Below are 23,131 nucleotides of genomic sequence, written 5' to 3'. Positions count from 1 at the left end.
CTTTATCTGCCTGTTCATTCTAAATGACAGCTTTGCTGGATAGAGTAATCTTGGATACAGGTCCTTCCTTACCTTTCATGACTTCGAATACTTCTTTCCAGAACCTTCTTGCCTGCAAGAATTCTTCTGAAAAATCAGATGATTGTCTTATGGGCACTCCTTTGTAGGTAAATCTCTTCTTTCCTCTTTCTGCTTTTAAGATTATCTCTTTATCTTTAATCTTGGGTAATTTAGTGATGATATGCCTTGGTATGTTCCTCTTTGGGTCCCACTTCTTTGGGACTCTCTGGGCCTCCTGGACTTCTAGAAATCTATTTCCATGGCCAGATTGGGGAATTTTTCCTTCATTGTTTGTTCAAATAAGTTTTCAATTTCTTGCTCTTCTTCTCCTTCTGGCACCCTTATAATTTTTGATGTTAGAGCATTTAAAATTGTCCCAGAGTTTCCTAAGCCTCTCCTTATTTTTGAAAATTCTTGTTTCTTCATTCTTTTCTGGTTAGATATTTATTTCTTCCTTTTGCTCCAAATCATTGATTTGAGTCCCAGTTTCTTTTCCTTCACTGTTGGTTCCCTGTATATTTTTCTTTATTTCACTTTGGGTAGACTTCATTTGTTCCTTCATTTTGGGACTGAGCTCAATCACTTCTGTAAGCATCATGATTACCAGTGTTTGAACTCTGCATCAGATGGGTTGGCTAGCTCCTTGTCACTTAGCTCTTTTTCTGGAGTTTTGACCTGTTCTTTTATTTGGGCCATATTTCTTTGTCTCAGCACACCCATTATGTTGTAGGGGTGCAAGGCCTTAGGTATTAACCCAGAGGAGGCAACCCTATTTGCTTCACTGTGGCACTGTCTATGGAGGAGGGTTCAGAGAGGGAAAAATATGGCTTGCTTGCTCCTTTCTAGCCTCACTTTCCAACGAACTCTCTTGTGTGAGACTGGGAGTTTCTCCCACTGTGGCAACCTCCACAGCAGTTTACAGCTAGCTTGAGTCTTTAGTTTCCTGTTCAGCCAGCCCCCGCCTACCCTCTCCCCCAAAGTCTGCAGCCTTTCCGTGTGTCCTTTGCACTTGGCTGCTCACCTCCAACCCCCCACCCTCCTACGAGTCTGGATGAATGTTTCTTTAATGCCTTGGTTGTCAGAGCTCCATGCAGTTTGGTTTTTTGGCACTTCTGGTTGTTTATTGTTTTTAGATTAGTTGTATCCTTCTTTTGGTTGTTCAAGGAAGTGGAGTGTTTCTACCTACACCCCCATCTTGGCCAGAACCTAATTAAATGAATTTTAATCTCACCAAGAGAAACTAGAAAAAAAAACTTTCAATGACAAACTTTCAGTGAACAAAGGTGCTTTTCAAACTAGCAAAAAGTAAAGTATTATGCCATTACCAGAAGACAAATCATGCCTTTGTATAATTGTGTTCCTTTCAATAGAGACAAGTTTTAAGTATATTTCCAAAGGTGTTTAATTCTAACATTCTTATAAAACTTACAAGGTAACTTACAAATTTAAAAAAATCTTTTGTTAGACCACCTGTCACCATATTCATAAAGGATTAGAATAGTTATGCAAATCAAATTCTAGAAATAGCTCAGTATATCCCATAATTCCTTAAGACAAATATGCAAAGTAAATTGATCACGAGTATGGGTTAAAAGAATTACACACTGTACAGTTATACTCTTTATGTCACTCTGCAGAATGAATACCTATGACAAAGGTTCTCCCCTCTCTCTTCTCCATCTTGTTCTATCAAGCACATTGACACACAAATTGACCAATACTCTAGAAATATATCAAGAAAATATATGAAGAAATAAAAGGAAAAATGTGTTAAATGAAAAAGGCAAGGAAAATTTTCATCTTGTGCATTTTAAATTTTGTGATCTCTAAAGAATATTTTGATAAGGCATGTATTAAGTCAGCATTTGAACGTTAATAAATTTTCAAAGCCTTTTGAAATTACAGCACAAAATGAAACTATTTATTATACTCTCCTGGTTCCAATATAAGTTCTAACCAAAAACAATGAATGCTTCTCAGATATCACATCCTGGGAGAAAAGATTTCCATCTTAGAAACCTACTCAGATTGGCATAATTCAGATAACATAAATGCATTGGGGAAGCTTTTAAATATATATAACAATTTACATGGGCTCCATGCAGAGAAGGCTGACCACTTAAAACTTAATTCAGAAGTGACTAAATTATTCCTCCTAGAAGCCAATTATTGTAGTAATAACTTTAATTTACCTGTTATTTTAATGCTACTGAAAAATAAGTGTATTGCTCTTATGCCTTGACATTGTAATTTAAAACATTTTTTCATGTTCTCTCTGTGTAATTGGAAGTAACTTGAAGACTTTAGGCTTTCAGATATAAATTTCAAGCTGTTTATTTATCTTAAATGCCTACAATCAAGGATACAGGGTGGGTTGAGTACCTATTAAGACTTTCCTTCCTCTTTTCCCTTCACCTAAAGCACAAAATACCATTTTCTGCAGTGTCAGAAAATGACACTGTCTTCCTTTGGGAGGGTAAAGGAGGGGAGTGCTTTTCTTGAGGGCTACCTGTTTGATTTCTATGAAGTTCTGACATTTCTAATCAATAGCATCTTTGCTGGCTCTCCTTGAACAAGATTTTGTGTAACAAATTTCCTCCATTAAAATGAACACATTCATTGCTAACACTTGAACATTCAAACAGAACTGGAACAGAAAACTTTGGATAGAAAAATATGAGCTTTTATTGCACTTAGAGCAATTCATTTGAAAAACAGACTCTAGACTGAGGAGAACAGGGGAGTCAGAAAGAGAAATGAGAAGCAGGAGAGAGACTGGGCTTAGTCGTCTGGTTTCTCCTGCTTCTCTCAAGTCAGGTGGGCCAGCAGAGCAAATATGCGGCACTTTTCAGACAATCTTTTGTGATGTCTGATCTCACTGTTCCCAGCTGTTCATGTAGCTCCTTCTCCTATCACTTGCCATGCCTGCCTCTCTTTATAGTTTGGGGCACATTTGCCAAGTTTCTCCAAGTTAGCTTGCTAACTTATTAGCAAGATAACTGGATCTTCCTTATTGCGGTGTCTCCCTGCACTGCTCAATAGAGACACTGGCTGCTCCTTTGCTTATAATACCTATTGATTGGATGGATTCATTCAAGTAATTTTCCAGATTACTATAACTAGATTTATGATATCAGAAGTTTTATAAAGTGTAATTAATTAAACAGTACTGGCCTAGTAATGGGTATCTTTTTAATCTTCTAGATTTAGTTCAGTCTAAGAAATCAAGTCATATCTATCCTATATTTCTAGAGGTAGGTTAATGTAATGGTTAATAGCAGGCTGAATGATCTGACAGCTGGAAAAAGTAAATTAAGTCTAATTTTTAAAAATCTGTGACTACAGTTCTGGAATATCAAACATACCTATCAAAGGAGTTGAGGGAATAGAATAGTTTTAAGTAGCGTTGTGGTTAATTGTTGCTTCAAATGACAGGTTCCCTGAATATTAGTTCCTGAAGCAATAGTTTTTATTTTAAAACCAGAAGTCTAAAGATATGGGTTTGCCTGCTTGATTAAACAGTTGAATAATGTTAATTAAAATAGATGTCTGTTCTTTCATCTTTCTGGTCTGTTGTCTTTACTCGATTGACAGTATCTCTTCTCATAGTTGCAAGACAGCTGCTGTGGTTCCAAGTACCACATCCTCACCAAAAACATCCCCAAAGGAAGAAAGAGGTAAGACAAAAGGGCTTTCTTTATGGACTGGGTTAGACCCCAAAAATCTTGTCCAGGTTGGGGAAAAAGCATAAAGAACCCATTGGACTCAGAACAAGTTTGCTTTTACTTTTGTTTACTCTAGAAGCAGCTAATTAACCATGCAAAGGATGTTGATATGGATCTAAAAGGTGGGTAGGTTACCTACTTTGCCCCTCACAGAGGGAGTCCTGAAGGCCACTGGTCTTGAGGCAGGTAACATATAGTAACTTGTCTTCATGGTGAATAAAGAACACTATTTTGGATCCACTGCATGATAACCCCAGACACATCAGTGCACAGACCACTTAAAAAACCACTAAAACAGCAAATCTGCTACTCAGTCCACCATGGCACTCAAACTTAAGGACTAAATTTGAAGCCTTAAAAATTTTGCAGGGACTAGCCCTGGAAAAATCTTCATCTGTAGGGGCTAGTTCACCCTTTTTGTCTAGGAGTTCACTCTCTGAAAGCTTAACTCAAGTTGAGCTGGGAAAAAAGGAGTGAAGACTTGGGGCACATGAAACAATAAATGCAAAGGTATGTTTGGGTTCCACAGTATAACCTGTTCAGGGGACTTCCAGTGACTGGGAGTAGCTAGAGTACAGGGTTAAGAAGGGAGTGGGAGAAAGTAAGATTAGAGAGGGGGCCAGGAGCCCATGGCATGCACCAAGATTCATCACTTTTACTTCTTTTTTTTTAAGAGAAAAAAAGGGAGTGGGGGAGAAATGAAGAAAGGACAATGAAGAAGGGAGAGAATAGGAGAGGGAGCTAAGAAAAAAAAGGAAAGGAAAAATTAGAAAGGGCAAAAGTATAAACCAATATGGCAAAGTGACAAGATTTGGCAGGACTGAATAGTGGGTACAGAGATCTTATTTATCACTATGGTTACTGATTTGTTATATGCTTCCCCACTTAGCTTGAGCTATTTCATTTTCTAAAAAATAAACATGGTCAGGTGGAAGTGTATACAGATATGATCTTTTTGAAAGGATATTTAATGTAAGGTATCAAAAGACCCCAAGATGCTCATTTTAGACCCAATAGTTTCATTGCAGGACATGCATGGATTGATATTCAAGACATCTATTTTAATTGCCTCAGGTATAGTGACTTTTTTCACCCTGGTTAGAGGTGGAGGAATGTGAATTAACTCCTTTAATAAACAAAAAACTCTTTTAATGGAAATCTTCCCCATGAAAATTATATTTGTCCTGGTACAATGGATAGAGTATTCTGAAACACAACTAACCTTTTCTTGATGGTTTTTTATCAATATAATTAACAATCAAAGTACATGTTAATAGATTCATTGATCCAATGAATCTATTGTGAGGGTTGTTTTCCCCCTGGATAGCTTGTTTCCTCTGCCTCTTGTGGTTCTTCTCTCTTTTTCTTTCACAGTTGACTGTCATTTCTCATTACTCTTCAACTCAACCCTCTAATCACAATAAAACAAAACAAAACAAAACCAGATAACCAAGAGTATTCACATGTTGTCTGAAGTAAATTATGTGTGAACAAAGGCCTGGAGGTACACCTCCAACCATCTAGGGAGCCTGTTAAAAATGCTCTTTCCTGGGTTCCACCATAATCCTTCCTAATAAGAATCTCTCAACCTCATGAGCACGTAAGGTAATACTTACTGTTAAAATGGGAGACTCACTGGCTTATGGAGTCCCCTCTAAAAATATACCCATGAACTTAAGGCCATATACAGCCAACAGGCTGTCTCTGGGCTACCAAGCTGCTGCTTAAGGCTGGAGTTGTCAGAACTAGGCCCTGGTGGCTTGTTTCCTGTACCATGCCAGGTACTAAATATCCTGCATACCACATGGGCTGACTGACTTCTAGTTTTTGAACTTGGTTCACTTGAGTAGAGGTATGTATGTGGGGGGGTGGGTGTTAGATGATGAGAGATTTACTTCCTGGGCCTCTCTGTGTCTAGATTAGCTGAGACTTCTGATGAATGACTCTTGAATAATTAACATCTACCTGTCCTATAACCTTGGGAGAAATAGGGTGATTAATAGTTATTCGTATTTTCCAAAAATGAGACTATCTGAACGGACTGATTGACTTTTAAAAAATAAAATAATGCTGACCATTTACCAGAGATAAATTAAGTTGGCTAAGAGAGGCAAGATAGGAGAGGAGTAAATGGAAGTCACATTAACCTCCGCCCAGGACCAATCTGGAATTATAACTAAATTGTGGAGGGATCACCTGGAACAAACAACTGAACAATAGCAAAAGAGAGCCCTATAACCTCGGACAGACAGAAGAATCATCTCCAGTACTAACTGACTGATGAATAGTGCAGTGGAGACTCAAGAGGGCTGGCTGAGTGCCTATCAGTGGCAGTGCCAGAGGGATAATTAAGCGACTGGTTGGATCCCCCTGAGAAGTGTGGTGTCTAAATTCTATCCCCAGCCTAGAACACCAGACTCCAAACAGTACACTGACAACAGGCAGCAAAAAGTGGCAGGGTTTCTTTCTGCCAAAGACAGCTGCAGATGCAAAGAGCCATTTAAAGGGCCAACACACAGATTTTCATTTGCAGCTGTTTACCCAGGGCACCAGCAAAGGCAGGGGCAGAGTGGGCTGGAGAAGGAAGCTTTGGGGAAAGAGCTGAGATAGTAGCAGCTGGGATACAGGTGCTGAATCTTCCCCCATACAGCAGCAGCTATCCAGCTCAGGCAGACCACTCCCCTACAAGAAGCATCAGCCTGAAGAGAAACAATAGCCCCAACCCCGGGAGTGATTCTGCCCCACCCTATCTGCTAAGCCTATTAAGCCTGACTGCTGAGTGAAGAGTGCCTAGATTAATAACTGAAGATGATAGCCATAGAGAGCAGATCCCTGGCAGTCAGGGTGCAGGCGGCCTAAGGTCAGATGAGGTCAACGTCTGACATCAATCAGAGACAAATCCAGAAAGGAAAAACAGTGGTAAATACTAGAGGCTACTGAGGCGAAATCCACTGTGGTCTTCTCCATGATTAGTGATTATTTTCTTTCCTGCATAGTTTTTTAACATTCATTTCTTGTCCATCAAGTTTGTGCATATTAAGTTACTAGAATTTACACTATAGTTTATTTCCCTCCTTTCTTAAAATAGTTTTAATCTCTTTACACCCTTACTAATATTGGTTAATTTGATGATGATAGCGGGATTACGGGGGTAGAGATATTTTTATGGATGTGGGCTTGTTTTTTGGACTTTGTGGTTTTGTTCTTGCAGCACCTGCACAACAGCATACAAGACACGATGGGTGGAGTGACCCTCAGTCAACCAGTTGGATGGAAGGACCCACCAAAGAAGGACCCAACAACAATCAAAACCCAAAGACATCCAGAGAGCCAATATAAATGACAGCCCAAGAGCAACAAGTTCAGGAGATTAAGGAGACTGCACCACTGAATCTCACAGGTCTCCTACCATAGTAGTTCACACCATAAAACCAGAGAGTCAGAACATATCAATTTAAGAAGCAGAGGAGGAATCCTCAGAAACAATGGTAAATGAAACAGAGGCAAGTTAACTATCAGATATTGAGTTCAAAGCAATGGTTATAAGGAAGCTCAATGAGCTTACTGAGAATACCAAAAACTACAGGGACGCTACAAGAACTTACTGCGAATTACACCAGCATGAAAAATGACAGAAACAAACAAGAAGAGACAAGAGGAAATAAAAAATACAATTTCTGAGTTGAAGAACACAGTAGAAGGAATCAAAAGCAGGCTAGATGAAGCAGAGGATTGGATCAGCTAGCTGGAGGGCAAGGTAGAAAAAAAAAAACCCTCCGAGAAAGAGCAAGAAAAGAAAAAGAGACTCAGAAAGAACAAAGAGGTGTTAAGGGAACTACAGGACAACATGAAACATAATAGTATCCATATAATAGGGGTACCAGAAGTAGAAGAAGAGCAAGGGATAGAAAACCTGCTTGAAAAAGTAATGATAGAATACTTCCCTAATTTTATGAGAGACAAAGTCACACTAATCCAGGAAACACAGAGAGTCCCAATCAAGAGGAACCCAAAGAGGCCCACTTCAAGACACATCATAATTAAAATGGCAAAATTCCAAGAAAAAGAGAGAATAAAAGGCAGCAAGGGAGAAACAGGAAGTAACATACAAGGGGACCCCAATAAGACTAGCAGCTGACTTCTCAATGGAAACACTACAAGCCAGAAGGGAATGGCAAAGGATATTGCAAATAATGAAAATCAAAGGCCTGCAAACAGGACTACTCTACCAGCAAGGCTCTCAATTAAAATGGAAGGCAAATTAAGGGGCTTCCTAGAAAAAAGAAGCCTCGAAGAACATACCTCCTCCAAACCAGCGGTACAAGAGATGCTAAAGGCTCTGCCTTAAGAAAAGGAAGAAAAAGAGTGAGAGAGAAAAACACAGGTATGAAGAAAGTAATACAGCAATGAATAAGTACCTATCAATAATAACCTTAAATATAAGTAGATTAATTGTTCCAATCAAAAGACATAGCATAGGCAAATGGATAAGGAATCATGACCCATACACGTGTTGCCTATGAGAGACCCACTTCAGAACAAAAGACCTACACCGACTGAAAGTGAAGGGCTAGAAACAAATATTCCAAGTGAAAGGACAGGGGGGAAAAAAAGCCAGGGTAGCAATACGTATATCACACAAAACAGATTTCAAAACAAAGGCCATAAAAAGAGACCCAGAAGGACACTTCATAATACTCAAGGGAAGAATCCATCATGAAAACATAAACATTATAAACATATATGCACACAACATAGGAGCACCCAAATATATAACTAAAATCTTGGAGGACTTCAAGAAAGATATAGACATCAACATACTTAAGCTAGAGGATTTTAACACCCCACTGTCACAAATGGATAGATCTTGCAAACAGAATATCAACAAGGATATTGCAGCATTGAACAATATCCTAGATCAAATGGACTTAACTGATACATATATAGAGCCTTTCATCCCAAAGAATCAAAATACACATTCTTTTCAAAAGCACATGGAACACTTTCAAAGATAGACCACATGACAAGATACAAAACAAACCTCAACAAATTCAAGAAAATTGAAATCTAATTAAGCATTTTCTTGGACCACAAGGGCCTGAAGCTAGAAACCAACCTCAACCCCAAGGGAAAAACTCAAAAATGCTCAAATTCATGGAAACTGAATAGCATGCTATTAAATATTGAATGAGTTAAAAATGAGATCAAGGAAGAAATCAAAGAGTTTCTGGAAACAAATGAAGATGAACTTATAAAAGTCCCAAACTTATGGGACACAGTGAAGGCAGGTACTGGGATAGAAGTTATAGTGATACAGGTCTACTTAAAAAAGACAAATATTTCAAATAAACAACCTTATCCTACATTTAGAAGAACTGGTGGAACAACAACAAACAAACCCCAGAGTGAGTAGATGGAAGGAGATAACCAATATCAGAGCAGAATTAAACTACATAGAAAGTAAAAGAACAATTCTAGTGATCAATAAATACAGGAGCTGGCTCTCTGAAAAGATAAACACAATCAGAAATGAAAGAGGAGAGATTACAACTGACACCACTGAAACACAAAGGATTGTAAGAAATTACTACAAACAACGATATGCTAAGAAATTTGAAAACCTGAGTGAAATCGAGAAATTTCTAGAAAAATATAATCTTCCAAGATGGAATGAAGCAGCAGAAAGCCTGAACAGATCAATAACAGCTGATGAAACTGAAGGAGTAATCAAAAAAACTCCCAGCACATAAAAGCCCTAGACTGGACAGTTTCACAGGAGAATTTTACAAAGCATTTAGAAGGAGCTAACTGCTACTCTTCACAGACTACTACAAAAAACCCAAGAAGATGGAAGACTCCCAAACTCCTGTTATGAAGCCAGTATCATCCTAACCCAAAAAACAGATAAAGACGCAACAAAGAAAGAAAACTGCAGGCTAATATCACTAATGAACATAGACACTAAAATTCTCAACAAAATATTGGCAAACCGCATCTAGCAATAGATTAAAAATCATACACCATGATCAAGTGGGATTCATTCCAAAGATGCAAGGATGGTACAATATTTGCAAATCAATAAACTTAATGCATCACATAAACAAAACGAAACAGAAAAAAATCACTTGATCATATCAATAGATGCAGAGAAATCTTTTGATAACGTACAGCACCAATTTATGATAAAAACACGCAGCAAAGTGGGAATAGAGGGAGCATTCCCCAACATAATAAAGGTCACAGATAAGAAACTCACAGCCAACATAGACTCAGACAAAAACTAAAAACTTCCCGACTAAGATTAGGATCAAGACAAGGATATCCTCTTTCAACACTTCTATTCAACACAGTATTGGAAGTCCTAGCAACAGCAATCAGACAAAAAGAAATAAAAGGCAAACAAATTGGAAAAGAGGAAGCAAAACTGTCATTGTTTGCAGATGACATGATAGTATACAGAGAAAATCCTATAGACTCCATCAAAAACCTACTCGACTAAACAACTGATTTTGGCAAAACTGTGGGATACAAAATCAATATTCCGAAACTAAAGGTATTTTTGTACAGCAACAATGAAATATCAGAAACAGAAATCAGGAAAGAATCCCATTTGCTATAGCAACATGAAAAATAAAGTATCTAGAAATAAACCTAACCAAGGAGGCAAAGACCTGTACTCAGAAAACTATGCACTACTGAAGAAAGGAATTAAGGAATACACAAACAAATAGAAGCATATACTGTGTTCATGCATTGGAAGAATTAACATCATCAAAATGTCCATAATACCCCAAGCAATGTATAGATTCAAGCAATCCCTATTAAAGTACCCATGACATATTTCACAGATATAGAACAAATATTTCAAAAATTTATATGGAACCACAAAAGACCCCAAATAGCTGCTGCAATTTTGAGAAAGAACAAAGTAGGAAGGATCACAGTACCTGATATCAAACTATATTACAAGGCCACTGTAATCAAAACAGTGTGGTACTGGCATAAGAACAGACACATGGATCAATGGAACAGAGTAGAGCACCCAGAAATAAATACAAGTCTTTAGGGTCAATTATTATTCAACAAAGGGGGCAGAAACATAAAATGGGGTAAAAATAGCCTCTTCAACAAATGGTGTTGGGAGATCTGGACAGCTACATGCAAAAAAATGACACTCCACCACCAACTTACACCATACACAAAACTAAATTCAAAGTGGATAAAAGGCTTAAATATCTAAAGGATACCATAGGCAGGAAAACCTCAGATATTCCATACAGAAATATTTTCACCAATATACGTCCCCTAGAGCAAGGGACATAAAGGAAAGAGTAAACAAATGGGACTTCATCATAATAAAAAGCTTCTGAATGGCTAAAGAAAACAGCATTAAAATGAAAAGAGAATGGGTCATATGGGAAAATATATTTGCCAATGATACCTTGGACAAGGGTTTGATCTCCAAAATATATAAAGAACTCACACAACTCCACTCCAGGAAGACAAATAATCCAGTTAAAAAATGGGCAAAGAACCTGAACAGACACTTCTCCAAGGAGGACACACAGAAGGCCCAGAGACACACAAAAGGATGTTCAGCATCACTAGCCATCAGAGAGGTGTAAATTAAAATCACAATGACATACCACTTCACACCATTGAGAATGGCCATCATACACAAGTCAACAAACAACAAATGCTGGCAAGGTTGTAGAGAAAAAGGACCCCTAGTACACTCTTGGTGGAAATGCAGACTGGTGCAGCCACTGTGGAAAGCAGTATAGAATTTCCTTACAAAACTAAAAATGGAACTGCCTTTTGACCCAGCTATTCCACTGCTGATATTATACCCTAAGAGTCGTTAAACAGAAATTCAAAAGAGACTATGCATCCCAGTGTTCATAGCAGCACAATTTATAATAGCCAAGTGTTGGAAGCAACCTAAGTGCCCATCAATAACGAGTGGATCAAAAAGCTATGGTACATTTACATGATGGAATACTATGCAGCAGAAAAAAAGAAGGTTCTCCTACCCTTTGCAACAGCCTGGGTGAATCTGTAGAGCATTATGCTAAGTGAAATAAGCCATTGGTAAAAGACAAATACCATATGATCCTACCTATAAGTGGATCCTAATCAATAAAAGAAAAAAGCAAACAAAATATAACCAGGGACATTGAATAAAGAACGAACTGACTGTAACCAGAGGGTAGTTGGGGCAGAGATAACACGGGAGAATGGGGAAGGACAGTCAAGGAACATGTACAAAGGGAACGTGGACAAAGTCAAAGAGGGATAGGATCAAGGGTGGGAGGTGGGGATGGCTGGGGTGGGTGGGAGTGGTAGGGGAAAATGATGGCAATTGTACTTGAACAACAATAAAAAATAAAATTTAATTTAAAAAATTAAAAAAAATAAATTGGCTATACCCTCTTATAACATCCCTTTTAGACTGAACATTAAGTTTATATGATGCTCAAGTAAAATAAATTTCAACATACTTACTACACCTATTTTTAACTATTTTCAATAAAATGATTATGTTTATATGTTCACAAAAAACAGTTTTGATGCAGCCCTTCCCCTTAAAGTGATTTGAAGAGTTTTATCTTGCATTTTAAGTTGGCAAGCATGTGAATGTCTTAGATGTGCTGATGGTCAACTAAAGAACACACACTTAAAGGCTAACAGAACATGAGTACCATAGTTAGGTGCCTATTAGTACCAATTACTGCCTCACACAACAACAATAACAAAATACTCCAGCGTGAAAATACTGGTCTATTTGTATAATGCAAAGAGAAATACAGATATAAATCCTCAAAACAGAAGGTACATTAATAAAAATGTAGCATTATAAGCAAAAATTACACAGTACTTGCAGAATTTAGTCTTTCAATGTAAGATTACAGTGTATCTAACAAAGAAATATTATTTAAAATTATAGTTCTCATTAATTTAAAATAACCATCATAGAACAGCACAGCTTAAACTAGCAAACATTTTAAGGAAACACTGTCTCCTAGAAGTAGAGTATCATTATATGCCATTCACTAATACCATGAACAAAAGAACAATTTTCAAAGTGGAAGTTAGTTTCATGAGCCAGAATATAACTGGGCTCCTCAAAGCACAAGCTGTTTCCACAAAGTTATTTTAATTTTTATTGGCAAAAAACAGCTATACAATTTTGATTTAGTACTCTGATTTTCAGAGACCCCGAATCAGTGAACAGCAATCAGTACATACAAAAACATGCAATACTGTATTTCCTCCACACCATTAATAATCAAAACACCTTTTAACTTTTACGTTACAGTTTTATAGAAATGTTTCCGGTCAAGATTGGTATAATGCAGACAGCAGTTGTCACTGACCTGTATTTTGCAGTAGTATTAAAGTAACAAAGGAAACAAATCTTGTTGCTGTTTAAAAAAATCGATTGCCTCACTAGTCACTCCCATAGCTGCTCTTTAAATTCAATCTCAATACTAAACAAAGTGTTCAACACTTTCGAAGAATGAGAGCAGCACAACTGACCCCATGGCTGGCAATTCAGAGGGAAGTTAAGAAAATCCTCCCTCCCCTTTTCTCCTGCTTCCAACAGAGGACCTTCAAGAAATCAAACTTGTGAAGTCCCCCGGGGTTCCTCTATTTCACTGCAAAATTAATGCCACTTGAGGTTGTCAAAAATAGCTTCTGTAGAAAATTGGCCATAGTCTTTAGGAAAAGTTGCATGAAGAAAATTAGTTTAGTCTTTATTTTCAAAAGTAATAACATGGAATAAAAGACAGCAGTACCAATACAAAGACTCCAGGACCTATACTCAGGATGAAAATATATTTAAGAAAACAATGACTGGAGCTTGGGTGGGGATGGGACTGGAAAGCCCTCTCCCCTCCCTAAAGTAAGTCTGTACAATCCAAGTGGTAATCCACTTTGAGTCATTTTGAAGGCAGCTTAGACCATTAAAACAGGGGCGGAGGGGAAGAAACAACGTCAGTCTAAGCCAAAGGGAGAGGCTGGGTTGGGATGTACGTGGCGGGAAGAGCCCTTACAAACCAATGCCTTTCAAGTCGCAAGGGAGAGTGGCCTGGGTGGCCTGGGTGCTCTGGCAGCAGGGGAATTGGGCCCTGAAGCAGTCCCTTAGCTCCCTGTTGAAGAGGAAGCACACTACAGGATTGATGCCGGCCTGTGCGAAGGTCAGCCACACGGAAGCCGTCAGGTAGGCCTGGGGTACGGCGCCGGGCCGCACTAAGACCCGCAGGTAACTGGCCACGACGTAGGGCCCCCAGAGCAGCAGGAAGAGAAGCGTGATGGCGTAGAACATCTTGCACAGCCTCTTCTCTGTCTTGAACTCCTCGAGCACGAGTAGACGGCGCGCGCCGCGGCCCGGCCCCGCGGGCCGGATGCCCACGAGTGCAGGAGGCGTGGGGCCGCGGCCGAAACCAGCCGTCCAGTTGGCGGCCGCCTGGCCAGTGGCGCCGGGGCCGTGGAAAGTCCAGTCGTGGCTGACTGCCGGGACGAGGCGCGCGGGCCTCATCTTGCGGCGGTCGTGGATGAAGAAGAGCAGGCGGAGGTAGACAAGGTGCGTGGCACCAACGACCGCAGCGAGTAACAGCAGGAAGCCGAGCGCGCCGGGGGCGCCGTCGGGCCGCTGCTCCAGGGCGCACGGCGCGTCGTCCTCCTCCCCGCCACCGCCGTCCAGCACCGGCGGGAAGGCCGCAGCTAGCGCCAGCGCCCAGGCGGCGCACACTAGCATGGCGGCGCACGGCCAGCCGGCCAGGCGCTCGGCATAGAAGCGGTGGTGCGCGATGGCCAGGTAGCGGGTGACGCCCACGCCGAGCAGCAGGAAGGCGGCGTGGAAGCAGAATAGCGCGGCCAGGAAGGCTAGCAGCTTGCAGCCGAGCGCGCCCGGCGGGGTTCCGGCTGCAGCCGCCGCGCGCCGCACCGCTAGCATCACGGCCGGGAGACAGGCGAGTGCGCGCAGCCCGTCGGCCAGGCACAGGTCGAGCAGCAGGTAGTACGGGGCGCGGTGCAGGCTGCGCTCCCTCACTATGAGCAGCGCGAACAGCACGTTGCCCGCCAGGCTCACGCACAGCAGTAGGCTTAGCGTGGCCAGCTTAATGCCCAGGGCGGCCGCCTCTCCGCCACCGCCGCCTGGCTCGCTGGCGTTCGCCATCCTGGCCTCCCCAGCCCGACGCTCCGTTCAGGGGCCGCTCCCGGCCTCGCCGCTCTGCAGGCCGCCTGGCCTTGGCTCGGCGGCGGCGTGGGCCGTGCGCGAGCTCCTGGGCCGGCGCAGCTCAGCCTGCACCCGGTTGGCGCCTCTGGGGCTCCCCGTGCCAACGCACCGCAGCGGCCGCCGCCATCTCGGGAATGATGCGCGCAGGAGCCGAGGGCCACTCCCTGCACCTAGGGCGCCGCGGGCTTCACGAAACGCAGGGCCTCCCAGCAGCCCGGCTGCCCGCAGTCCTCAGCATCCTTTTCCTCCTCCTCCGCTGCAGCAGCGCGCCTCTTGGCTCTGCCCCCCTCCGCCGCCGCCGCCGCGGCGGTGGAGCCCCCTCCCCTCCGCCGGAGCGCGCCGCGTGGCCGCCACCCTGGCCGGGCTAGGCTGCGGAAGCCGCCGCGGAACCTGCGCGTTGGTTAGGGAGGCAGGGCTCGGGACGCGAGGTGATGATAAGCCACGTTTGGCCCCAGGTAACCGGGATCCTGCGGCGGCGTTCGCGCCAGCGCTGTGGGGTCACGCGGGGCGGGGGGCTGCTGCTTGGCATGGCGGGGTCCGGAGGGGAGGCCTCAGCGGGCAGGAATATCTGGGGTGAGCATTCTGCCCGAAAGTTAATAATAAATAACTATAGTACTAATCATAATCATTTAACCGCTAACGTTCAGGTGAGCATTGATGTGGGTGGCAGTGTTCTGGGAGTTTTATCAGCGTCGACTTGCTCAATGTTCATCGTAACTACAAAGTTAGTTCTAATCTTAACCCCACTTTGTACGGAGGAAGCAGAAGCTTGGAGGTCAAGGGAGTCGAGAACCAGTGAGCGCCGGAGCTAGGATTAATTCATTAGATCTCATTTCCAGGGCTGGACTCACAATGACTGCAGTAGGCCAAGATTTCTGCCTCACCTGTGGTCCCAGTGAAGACGTAAGTCAGGGGGAAAAATTCAGCCTTTTCTCCTGACTTGGAAAGTGAACCTCATGACAACTTCCACCCAAAGTATGTTTTCTGGGTAAGCCTGAAAGGGCAGCCCTTATTCTGGGCCTCAGACAAACCAAGTGCTCTTAAGTCTCTGCAGGTGTGGCTCCCTCTGCCTGGTCCAGCCCCAGAGCTCCCATCCTATGGGCTATTCTGACCAGAATGTAGCATTGCCCGTTCATTTTCTTCATAGCATTTATAATTTATCATGACACATTTTTATTTCTTTTAAAACTTATTCTTTCATCTAGTCTCTAGGCTCCATGAAGGCAAGGGACCATGTCTTTTTTTTTTTTTTTTTTTTTTGTACCATTATATCCCAAATTCCTAGCATAGTAAAGCCAGAATTAAGGACTAGAACATGATTTGTTGTCTGCCTACTTTCCAGAGGGCAGCACTTTGATGGGCATTTCCAGGACAACACTAGATCATAGAAGGCCTGGGTCATCAGTCTTAAGGAATCTAAACTTTAGGCTGTAAATAGGAGCCCTGAATGTTTTTTGAGGAGAGTGATGTGACTAGCATTGTGCTACAGTAAGATCATCTTGGGAGTACTCTTCAAGAAGAATGACAGCAGAGTCTGAAAGTGTAGCCTAGAGCTGCCAGCTTCAAAGTGCACAGAAATCACTACCTGGAAATGCAGATTCTGGTTCCGTAGCTGTGGAATGGGGACAGAGATTTCAGCATTTCTAACAAGTTCCTCAGTGACACTAATGTTGCTGATCCACAGGACATACTTTGAATAGCAAGAACCTCAAGGGCAGAGTGGACATTTTGCAGAAATGTAGGTGACAGCTAATAGCAATCTGACTTAGCACCCCTAAGTGACTAGGGGCAGTAGTCACTGATCAGGCAGATCTGTAAATATTTATTGACAGAAAAGAGAAATCCATTTGGGGAGTATTTTAGTTAGGATAGCACTTGGATAATAGTAGCTAAAAAATGTACATCAGTTTATTTTCTCATTAAATAGAAATCTGGAGGTCAGTGATTGCTGGCTTTGAACTGTTGGATCAAGGACCGAGTCTCTGAAAATCTGTAGCTCTTCCCACATGATAAGTAGACTGCTGGCACCCCAGCCATTGCTTCTGTATTCCAGGCAGAAAGAAGGAAAAGAAGGGAAGAGCAAAAGTGTTCCTGCCATCCACATAGGCATCCTCTGGAGAGCTTTTGAGAAGTCTTACATTATAATAAACACTTACATGACATTGGCTACCACTCAGAAAGGGAGGTTGGGAAATGGTTTGTTTCTTTTTTAAAAGGAAAGACACATAGTCATAGAGTATGAGATTCTGCCTTGATGTGGACCTTAGCACTTGGGTTGCTCCTGCCCAAAGGAAGGGATACCTTCTTATAATCCACACAAAGACACTGACTCTGGTTCCTTTATGATAATATTAATGGCAGTCTCCATTTACTGAGCACTTCTTATGTGCTATGCACTGTGCTGAATCCTTGACATGTGTTATTTCATTTAATCACTGTAAGGGCATGTGTAGTGGGTAGGTACAATCTCCATTTTGCAGATGAGGCAATTAGGTTAAGTACTTTATTCAGACTTTCACCACAAGTAAATGAGAACTGGGATTACAAGGCAGACATCTGGCCTCAGAGCTCACATTCATAACTCCCTATATGTTGCTTCTTTATCATAACTGAAAGAAAGTTATTAAGTGTCGAAAAACAAACAAAAACTACTAATCTCCATGTTCACAGCATTATAGTCCCTTCAGATAGGGAAGGATTTTCAAAAACCACCTAACACTTCCATTTTATAAACAGAGTGACTCATTAATGACTGAGTGGAAAGTATAAGCTAGTTCTTGTCACTCCTAGGTCAGTACCTTTCCTATGTAGTTGAAATAATATTATTTCTTCTAGTGAACACATGACAACAAACAAGTCACTTAACTTCTTGGAATCTCATTTGCAAAATGGGACATTGGACTAACTTATTTCCTCAGCTCTGAAGTCCAGTTTGTATATGGGGAAATGCAGGTTAAATGGTTGTCTCGGATCCCAGCTCCTGGGGTCCACGGGATTATGGATGAGACAAGACAAATTCACATGGACTATCGAGTTCTGAGGAGGAAAAAGGACAGTGTGGCTTCTCTCTCAAGAGGAGAGCACCCGGAGCCTTGCCTTGAGAAGCTTTTATTGGGTTCAATTTGCATAGGAATACAAGGTGTAAAGCTCATCAGCCATTGTCAGGCAGAAATGATTGAACAATAGATAACATTCAGAGAACTCTGAGGGCTCATTCTGAATCAGGGTCAGATAGTTAAATGGCCATAAAACTTTGGGGAACAAACTCACTTCCTCCTTGAACCCTTATCATTTAAATTGAGGATATTAGCAAAGTAGGTTTCAGAGGATTTTATGTATTCTTTCTTAGGCCTGATTGCCCTGGGGAACCTGCCCTTTCCAGTACAGGACTACACCCACCTCCAGCATTGTTTCAGGCTTAAGTCAGGCAGGGGAAGTAAGGCAGCCAGGAGATTAGGAGACTTCTTGCAGACGGAATGAGGACTCAGGCTATGTCACTGCCGAGGTATGAGGGTCCATTATTCCCTTTTTCTGTAGCCCCTCAAGTCCTTCCCTGAGGGCCCCTTGTCAACCATGCCTGTCTTGGGTCGTCCCTCTTTTGAGGAATGTTACCCATCATTGGCTAACCAGTCATCCACCTGGGGCCAAGCAGGGTGAAGAGAAAGGGGGCAGAGGTGGTGCCCCTACAAGGAAGATAAGCTGTTTCCTAAGTGGCTTATGGTCCCAAGGTCCTTTACTCAGCCTTAACCACGAGGGAATTACAGCTTCTGAAACCAGGCAAGGCAGTTGCCAACAAATGGTTATACAATCCCAAATGAGAGATTTATTTCTTAGACAAGGATACAAAAGAATAGACAGTAGTATGTTAGGCTTCTCTGTGCTTTTTACTTCTGTCTGTGGTTCAGTATGTTTCTTTTTGAGATTTGAGATTTGGTTTAGTCATTTATCCAGGGTCAAATAGCAGAAGCAGCAGTAAAAAAATGCATAAATTATGACTCTCACAACATCTATGTGCCTGTTCTTTCATGCTCAACATTTGTTCGGTAGATTAATACTTAAGGAAGAACTATTAATATTTTATTGCCAGAATCAAATTATTTTCCTTTTGTTGTATCTAGGAAGCTTCAGATAAGAATTTTAACTAGTTGCTTAGGTGCCCAGTTAAGTGCCTGCACCTGAAAGCAAAACAACTTAATAAGATTTTTTTCCCTATAAGAGAAATTTCCATTTTGCATATATAACCAGATTTTTCCTTTGGCACATAAATAGAAAAGTTGAGATCTTTTCCCCAAGCCAGATATGACACTTCTTTGTTGGACATAAAGATGATGTGAATGGTAATAAAAATTCCGGCTGTTCAGAGGAACTAGTTGACATACCTTGATAGAGAAAGACCATGAGCCCCAACATCGTGGTAGCCAATTTGGCCAATGTCTCCTGCTCAGCCTCAACTTCCTGTCCAGTCATCTGCCAATGGATGCATTGTATACCAACTTAGAGAAGATTGGTTTGACTTAAGCCCATCCCAACTCAGAAAAATGAATCAAAGTCTAGGTCCAGTGGATTCTGGGTTACCAAAGGATAGCACTCAAATTGGCCTCTCCATGGAAGGGAGTCATTACTTCAGGAATGAAAATGGGCTTGGAGCTAGGTATACCTTGGTGCATATCTGAGTCCTACCAATTACTAGTGTGCATCCTTAGCCAAGTCCCTTGCCTTCTCTGAGTGTCAGAGGCCTGTTGAAAAAAAGATCCATTAAATGTGAACCAGAGGGTAGCATAAGCTGTGTAATCAAATGGTGTGTGTTTCATGGCAGCTACCATCATTCACATTTGCTCTCATCAGACTGTAAATACCTTGGCTAATCATGACTGTTATATTTCCCACTCCAAATTAGCCTGGCAGGATGTCCTGTACATAGTGGGCTCTTAATATTTGTGTGGCAGGTATGAATGTCAGTCCGTAAATCAAGCATGCAAAAAGTATAACTGCTCCTTAGAAACCTAATTTCTCATTCTGAGATGACATTTCATCTTTCTGGTGGGGAAAAAAATACAGCCTTAGTGGTTCTTTGGTTTCATCATGGCCCCTTGCTTCTTTAGAATATGACATAAATCCAGGGTAGTGCCTAAACTACATAATACACAGATATTTGGGATATGCCATTGTAGAGGTAGGAGAAGGGATCCCATCTGATGTTTTGTCAGTTGTTACTTGTATTGTTCCTGTCCTTATAAGCTATTATGGTTTAGTGAGTCTTAGCTGCCTCATACCAGACTTAGGGTTGGGAATCTGGGCCGAGGTGCCTATGCTTAGCTATACCCAGAGCCTTTCCTCTCAGCAGTATATCTGGGAAATTGGGTGCAGATCCCCTCTTTCTCAGGACATTTTTTTCTGTCTCCCACTACCTCCATTTCTGGGGGCTCCATATCTATTCTGGGAGAGAGGAAACCACTTCTTCCTTGTTTTTCTGGACAATATAATTGGCCAATTCCTCTGAGAATCTGTGGTCCTATAATTTAGGTGTTTGAGAAAACTAAAATCAGGAATCTCCCTTGCCATAAACTTCCCCTAGGCAAGGAAGACCGGTGCCTGCTATGTGCTTGAATGTTGGGAAGGAAAGGGGGAAATAGAGACAGAAAAATTCTCAGTTCATATCTCAGAATATTGTTTTTCCTGCATATATTTGTTGAATGACTACTTTATGTATGTATGCATGTCATATTGTAACTAGTGAAAATTCTTTCAACAGTTGATTTTCTCCATATGCAAAAGAATGAAGATGGACCCCTCCTACATACCATATACACAAATTAACTGAAAATGAATCATAGACTGAAGAGTAAGAACTAAAAACTATAGAACTCTTAAACGAAAACATAGGAGTAAATCTTCATGACTTGAGATTAGGCAGTGGTTTCTTAAGTATAACACCAAAAGAACAAGTAACAAAAGAAAAATAGATAAATTGGACTTTATTAAAAATTTAAAAAGTTTGAGCTTCATATAATTTTATTAACCAATGTCATTCCAATAAATTCAATTAAAATTATGTTAAAAGTTTGTATTTCAAAGAACACCTTCAAGAAAGTGAAAATACAGTCTACAGAATGGGTGAAATATTTTCAGGTTATAGATCTGATGAGGAATTTCTATCCAGGATATATAAAGATGTAACAATGTAAAGACAAATAACCCAATTAAATATGGGCTAAGAATTTGAATAGGCATTTCTCTGAAAAGAGTTACAAATGGCCAATAAACTCAAAGATGCTTAACATCATTGGTCATTAGGAAAATGTGAATCAAAACTAAATTGAGATACCACTTTACACCTACCAGGATGGTTGTTATCTAAAAGACAGACAATAACAAATATTGGTGATTTTGTGGAAAAATTGGAACCTTCATACAATGCAATGTTTTGCAAAATAGTTTGGCAGTTCCTCAAAAAGTTAAATATAAAGTTACTTTATCACCCTGCAGTTTCCACTCCTAGATATATACCCAAGAGAAATGAAAACATGTCCACATAAAAATTTGAACACAAATGTTCATAGCATCATTTTTCATAATAGCCAAAAGGAGGAAACAATACAAATGTCCATCAATGGATGAATGGATAAACAAAACGTGATATAATAATGCAATGGAATATTACTCAAAAAAAGGCATGAAGTACTGGTACATGCTACAACGTGGATGAACCTTTAAAACATGCTAAGTGAAAGCGCCTAACCACAAAAAGCCACGTATTATATGATCCCTTTGTATTAAATGCCCAGAAGTGGTGAATCCATACAGACAAAAATATTAGTAGTTGCTAGGGGCTCAAGGGTAGAGAAGATTGGAGAGCAACTGCCAATGGGTACTAGATTTGTTTTGCAGGTGATGAAAATGGTCTAAAATTGGGTAATGGTGATAGTTGTTCACCTCTGTGACTTTTGAATAATATCCTTATTAAAAGATGAATAGGGGCCTGGAAAGTAATGTGGACTCCTTGCTATTGCTTTCTAAGTGAATTCTTGTGCCCTTCCCTAAGGCTGGCTGCAGAAATAAGTCATGACTTGCCATTTGGTTATGTGTTTTCCCTTTGATTTGCTTCAATATTTGCATGCTGTGATGTTGAAATAAACTTGGGAGAAAGAGTTTAAAAATTCGTAGTCTGTAGCTTTATACATGTATTGCAATGTCTATCTGCTAGGAAAGCTATTTTTTATTTTTAGGTCCAGTAGTGTACCAAGTTGTTTTGCATCCATGACCTAACTTACTCCTTCAGAATCCTGTACTCCCATTCAACAGATGAGGAACTTAGAGTCTCATATTTATTAGAACAGTGATATTACACAGTCTGTGGTCACACAGCACAAAGTGGCAAAGCAAAGTTAAAAATCTAGTCTGTCTGACCTGAAAATCTGGATTCTTCGTAAGCACATACAAGGCTGGGTTGTGTTGACCAATATGTAATTGAGAGAAAACTATCAATGAGTTGTATCACCTGATACAGAATGGAGAAAACAATTATGTTCTAGGCAATTTTTTAATCACCTGAAAATGAACACTTACAATATTGAAAAGAAACAAAAATCATCACTAGCATGTATTACCATTTACAATCTCATTTTTATATAATAGATTTTAACTGCAGTAAGTGTTTTCAAGAAGTTATAGCCATGGCTCTAAGTGCGGAGGTAGGGAAACCTTGTTTTAGGTGACACCTCTCTTTTCCATTATATTTAATAGCTGTTTCAAGTGCCTCTAGTGGTTAAGTCCTGTTGTGATTCTAAATTTTGCATTTAAAGATTGAATGCTACCACTGGGATAAGGGTGCTACCATGCATTAGAAGATAATAGGATCATACCTGTTCCTTACAAGTTCTCTTCCTATGGGTGGAAAAACGGTGTGTGTGTTACATGTCAAATCTTATACTGCTATAATCCTCTTTTCACCTCTCTTACTCAGGTTATACTGTGCATTGACTATAGTTACTTTCTATTCTAGAGAATTACAGAGGCTATATTTTCTAATATATAGCTTTTTCAGGCATGCTCTAAGCTGTGAAACTGAGGCCCAAAAGACACATCTTTAGATATGTACCTACTA

At 40.8% G+C, this 23,131-nt stretch overlaps 1 protein-coding gene across 1 annotated transcript; it reads right to left on the bottom strand.

Moving 5' to 3' along the window:
* Window positions 1-12,546: 12,546 nt before the first annotated feature.
* On the bottom strand, window positions 12,547-15,256 carry GPR27 (G protein-coupled receptor 27). The gene has a single exon (XM_028518056.2). It carries the CDS (start codon window positions 14,965-14,967, stop codon window positions 13,840-13,842), a length of 1,128 nt encoding a protein of 375 aa, XP_028373857.1. The 5' UTR covers window positions 14,968-15,256; the 3' UTR covers window positions 12,547-13,839.
* Between the last annotated feature and the right edge of the window lie 7,875 nt (window positions 15,257-23,131).

The sequence above is a fragment of the Phyllostomus discolor genome, chromosome 7 (genome assembly GCF_004126475.2).
Source record: "Phyllostomus discolor isolate MPI-MPIP mPhyDis1 chromosome 7, mPhyDis1.pri.v3, whole genome shotgun sequence".
Classification (NCBI taxonomy): Eukaryota; Metazoa; Chordata; class Mammalia; order Chiroptera; family Phyllostomidae; genus Phyllostomus; species Phyllostomus discolor.
The sequence above is the reverse complement of the archived record's forward strand: the minus strand, read 5'-3'. Positions and strand labels throughout refer to the sequence as shown.

Bases quoted from the DNA above. Each gene is read 5' to 3' on its own strand.
- GPR27 (XM_028518056.2), bottom strand. From the start codon at position 14,967: ATGGCGAACGCCAGCGAGCCAGGCGGCGGTGGCGGAGAGGCGGCCGCC.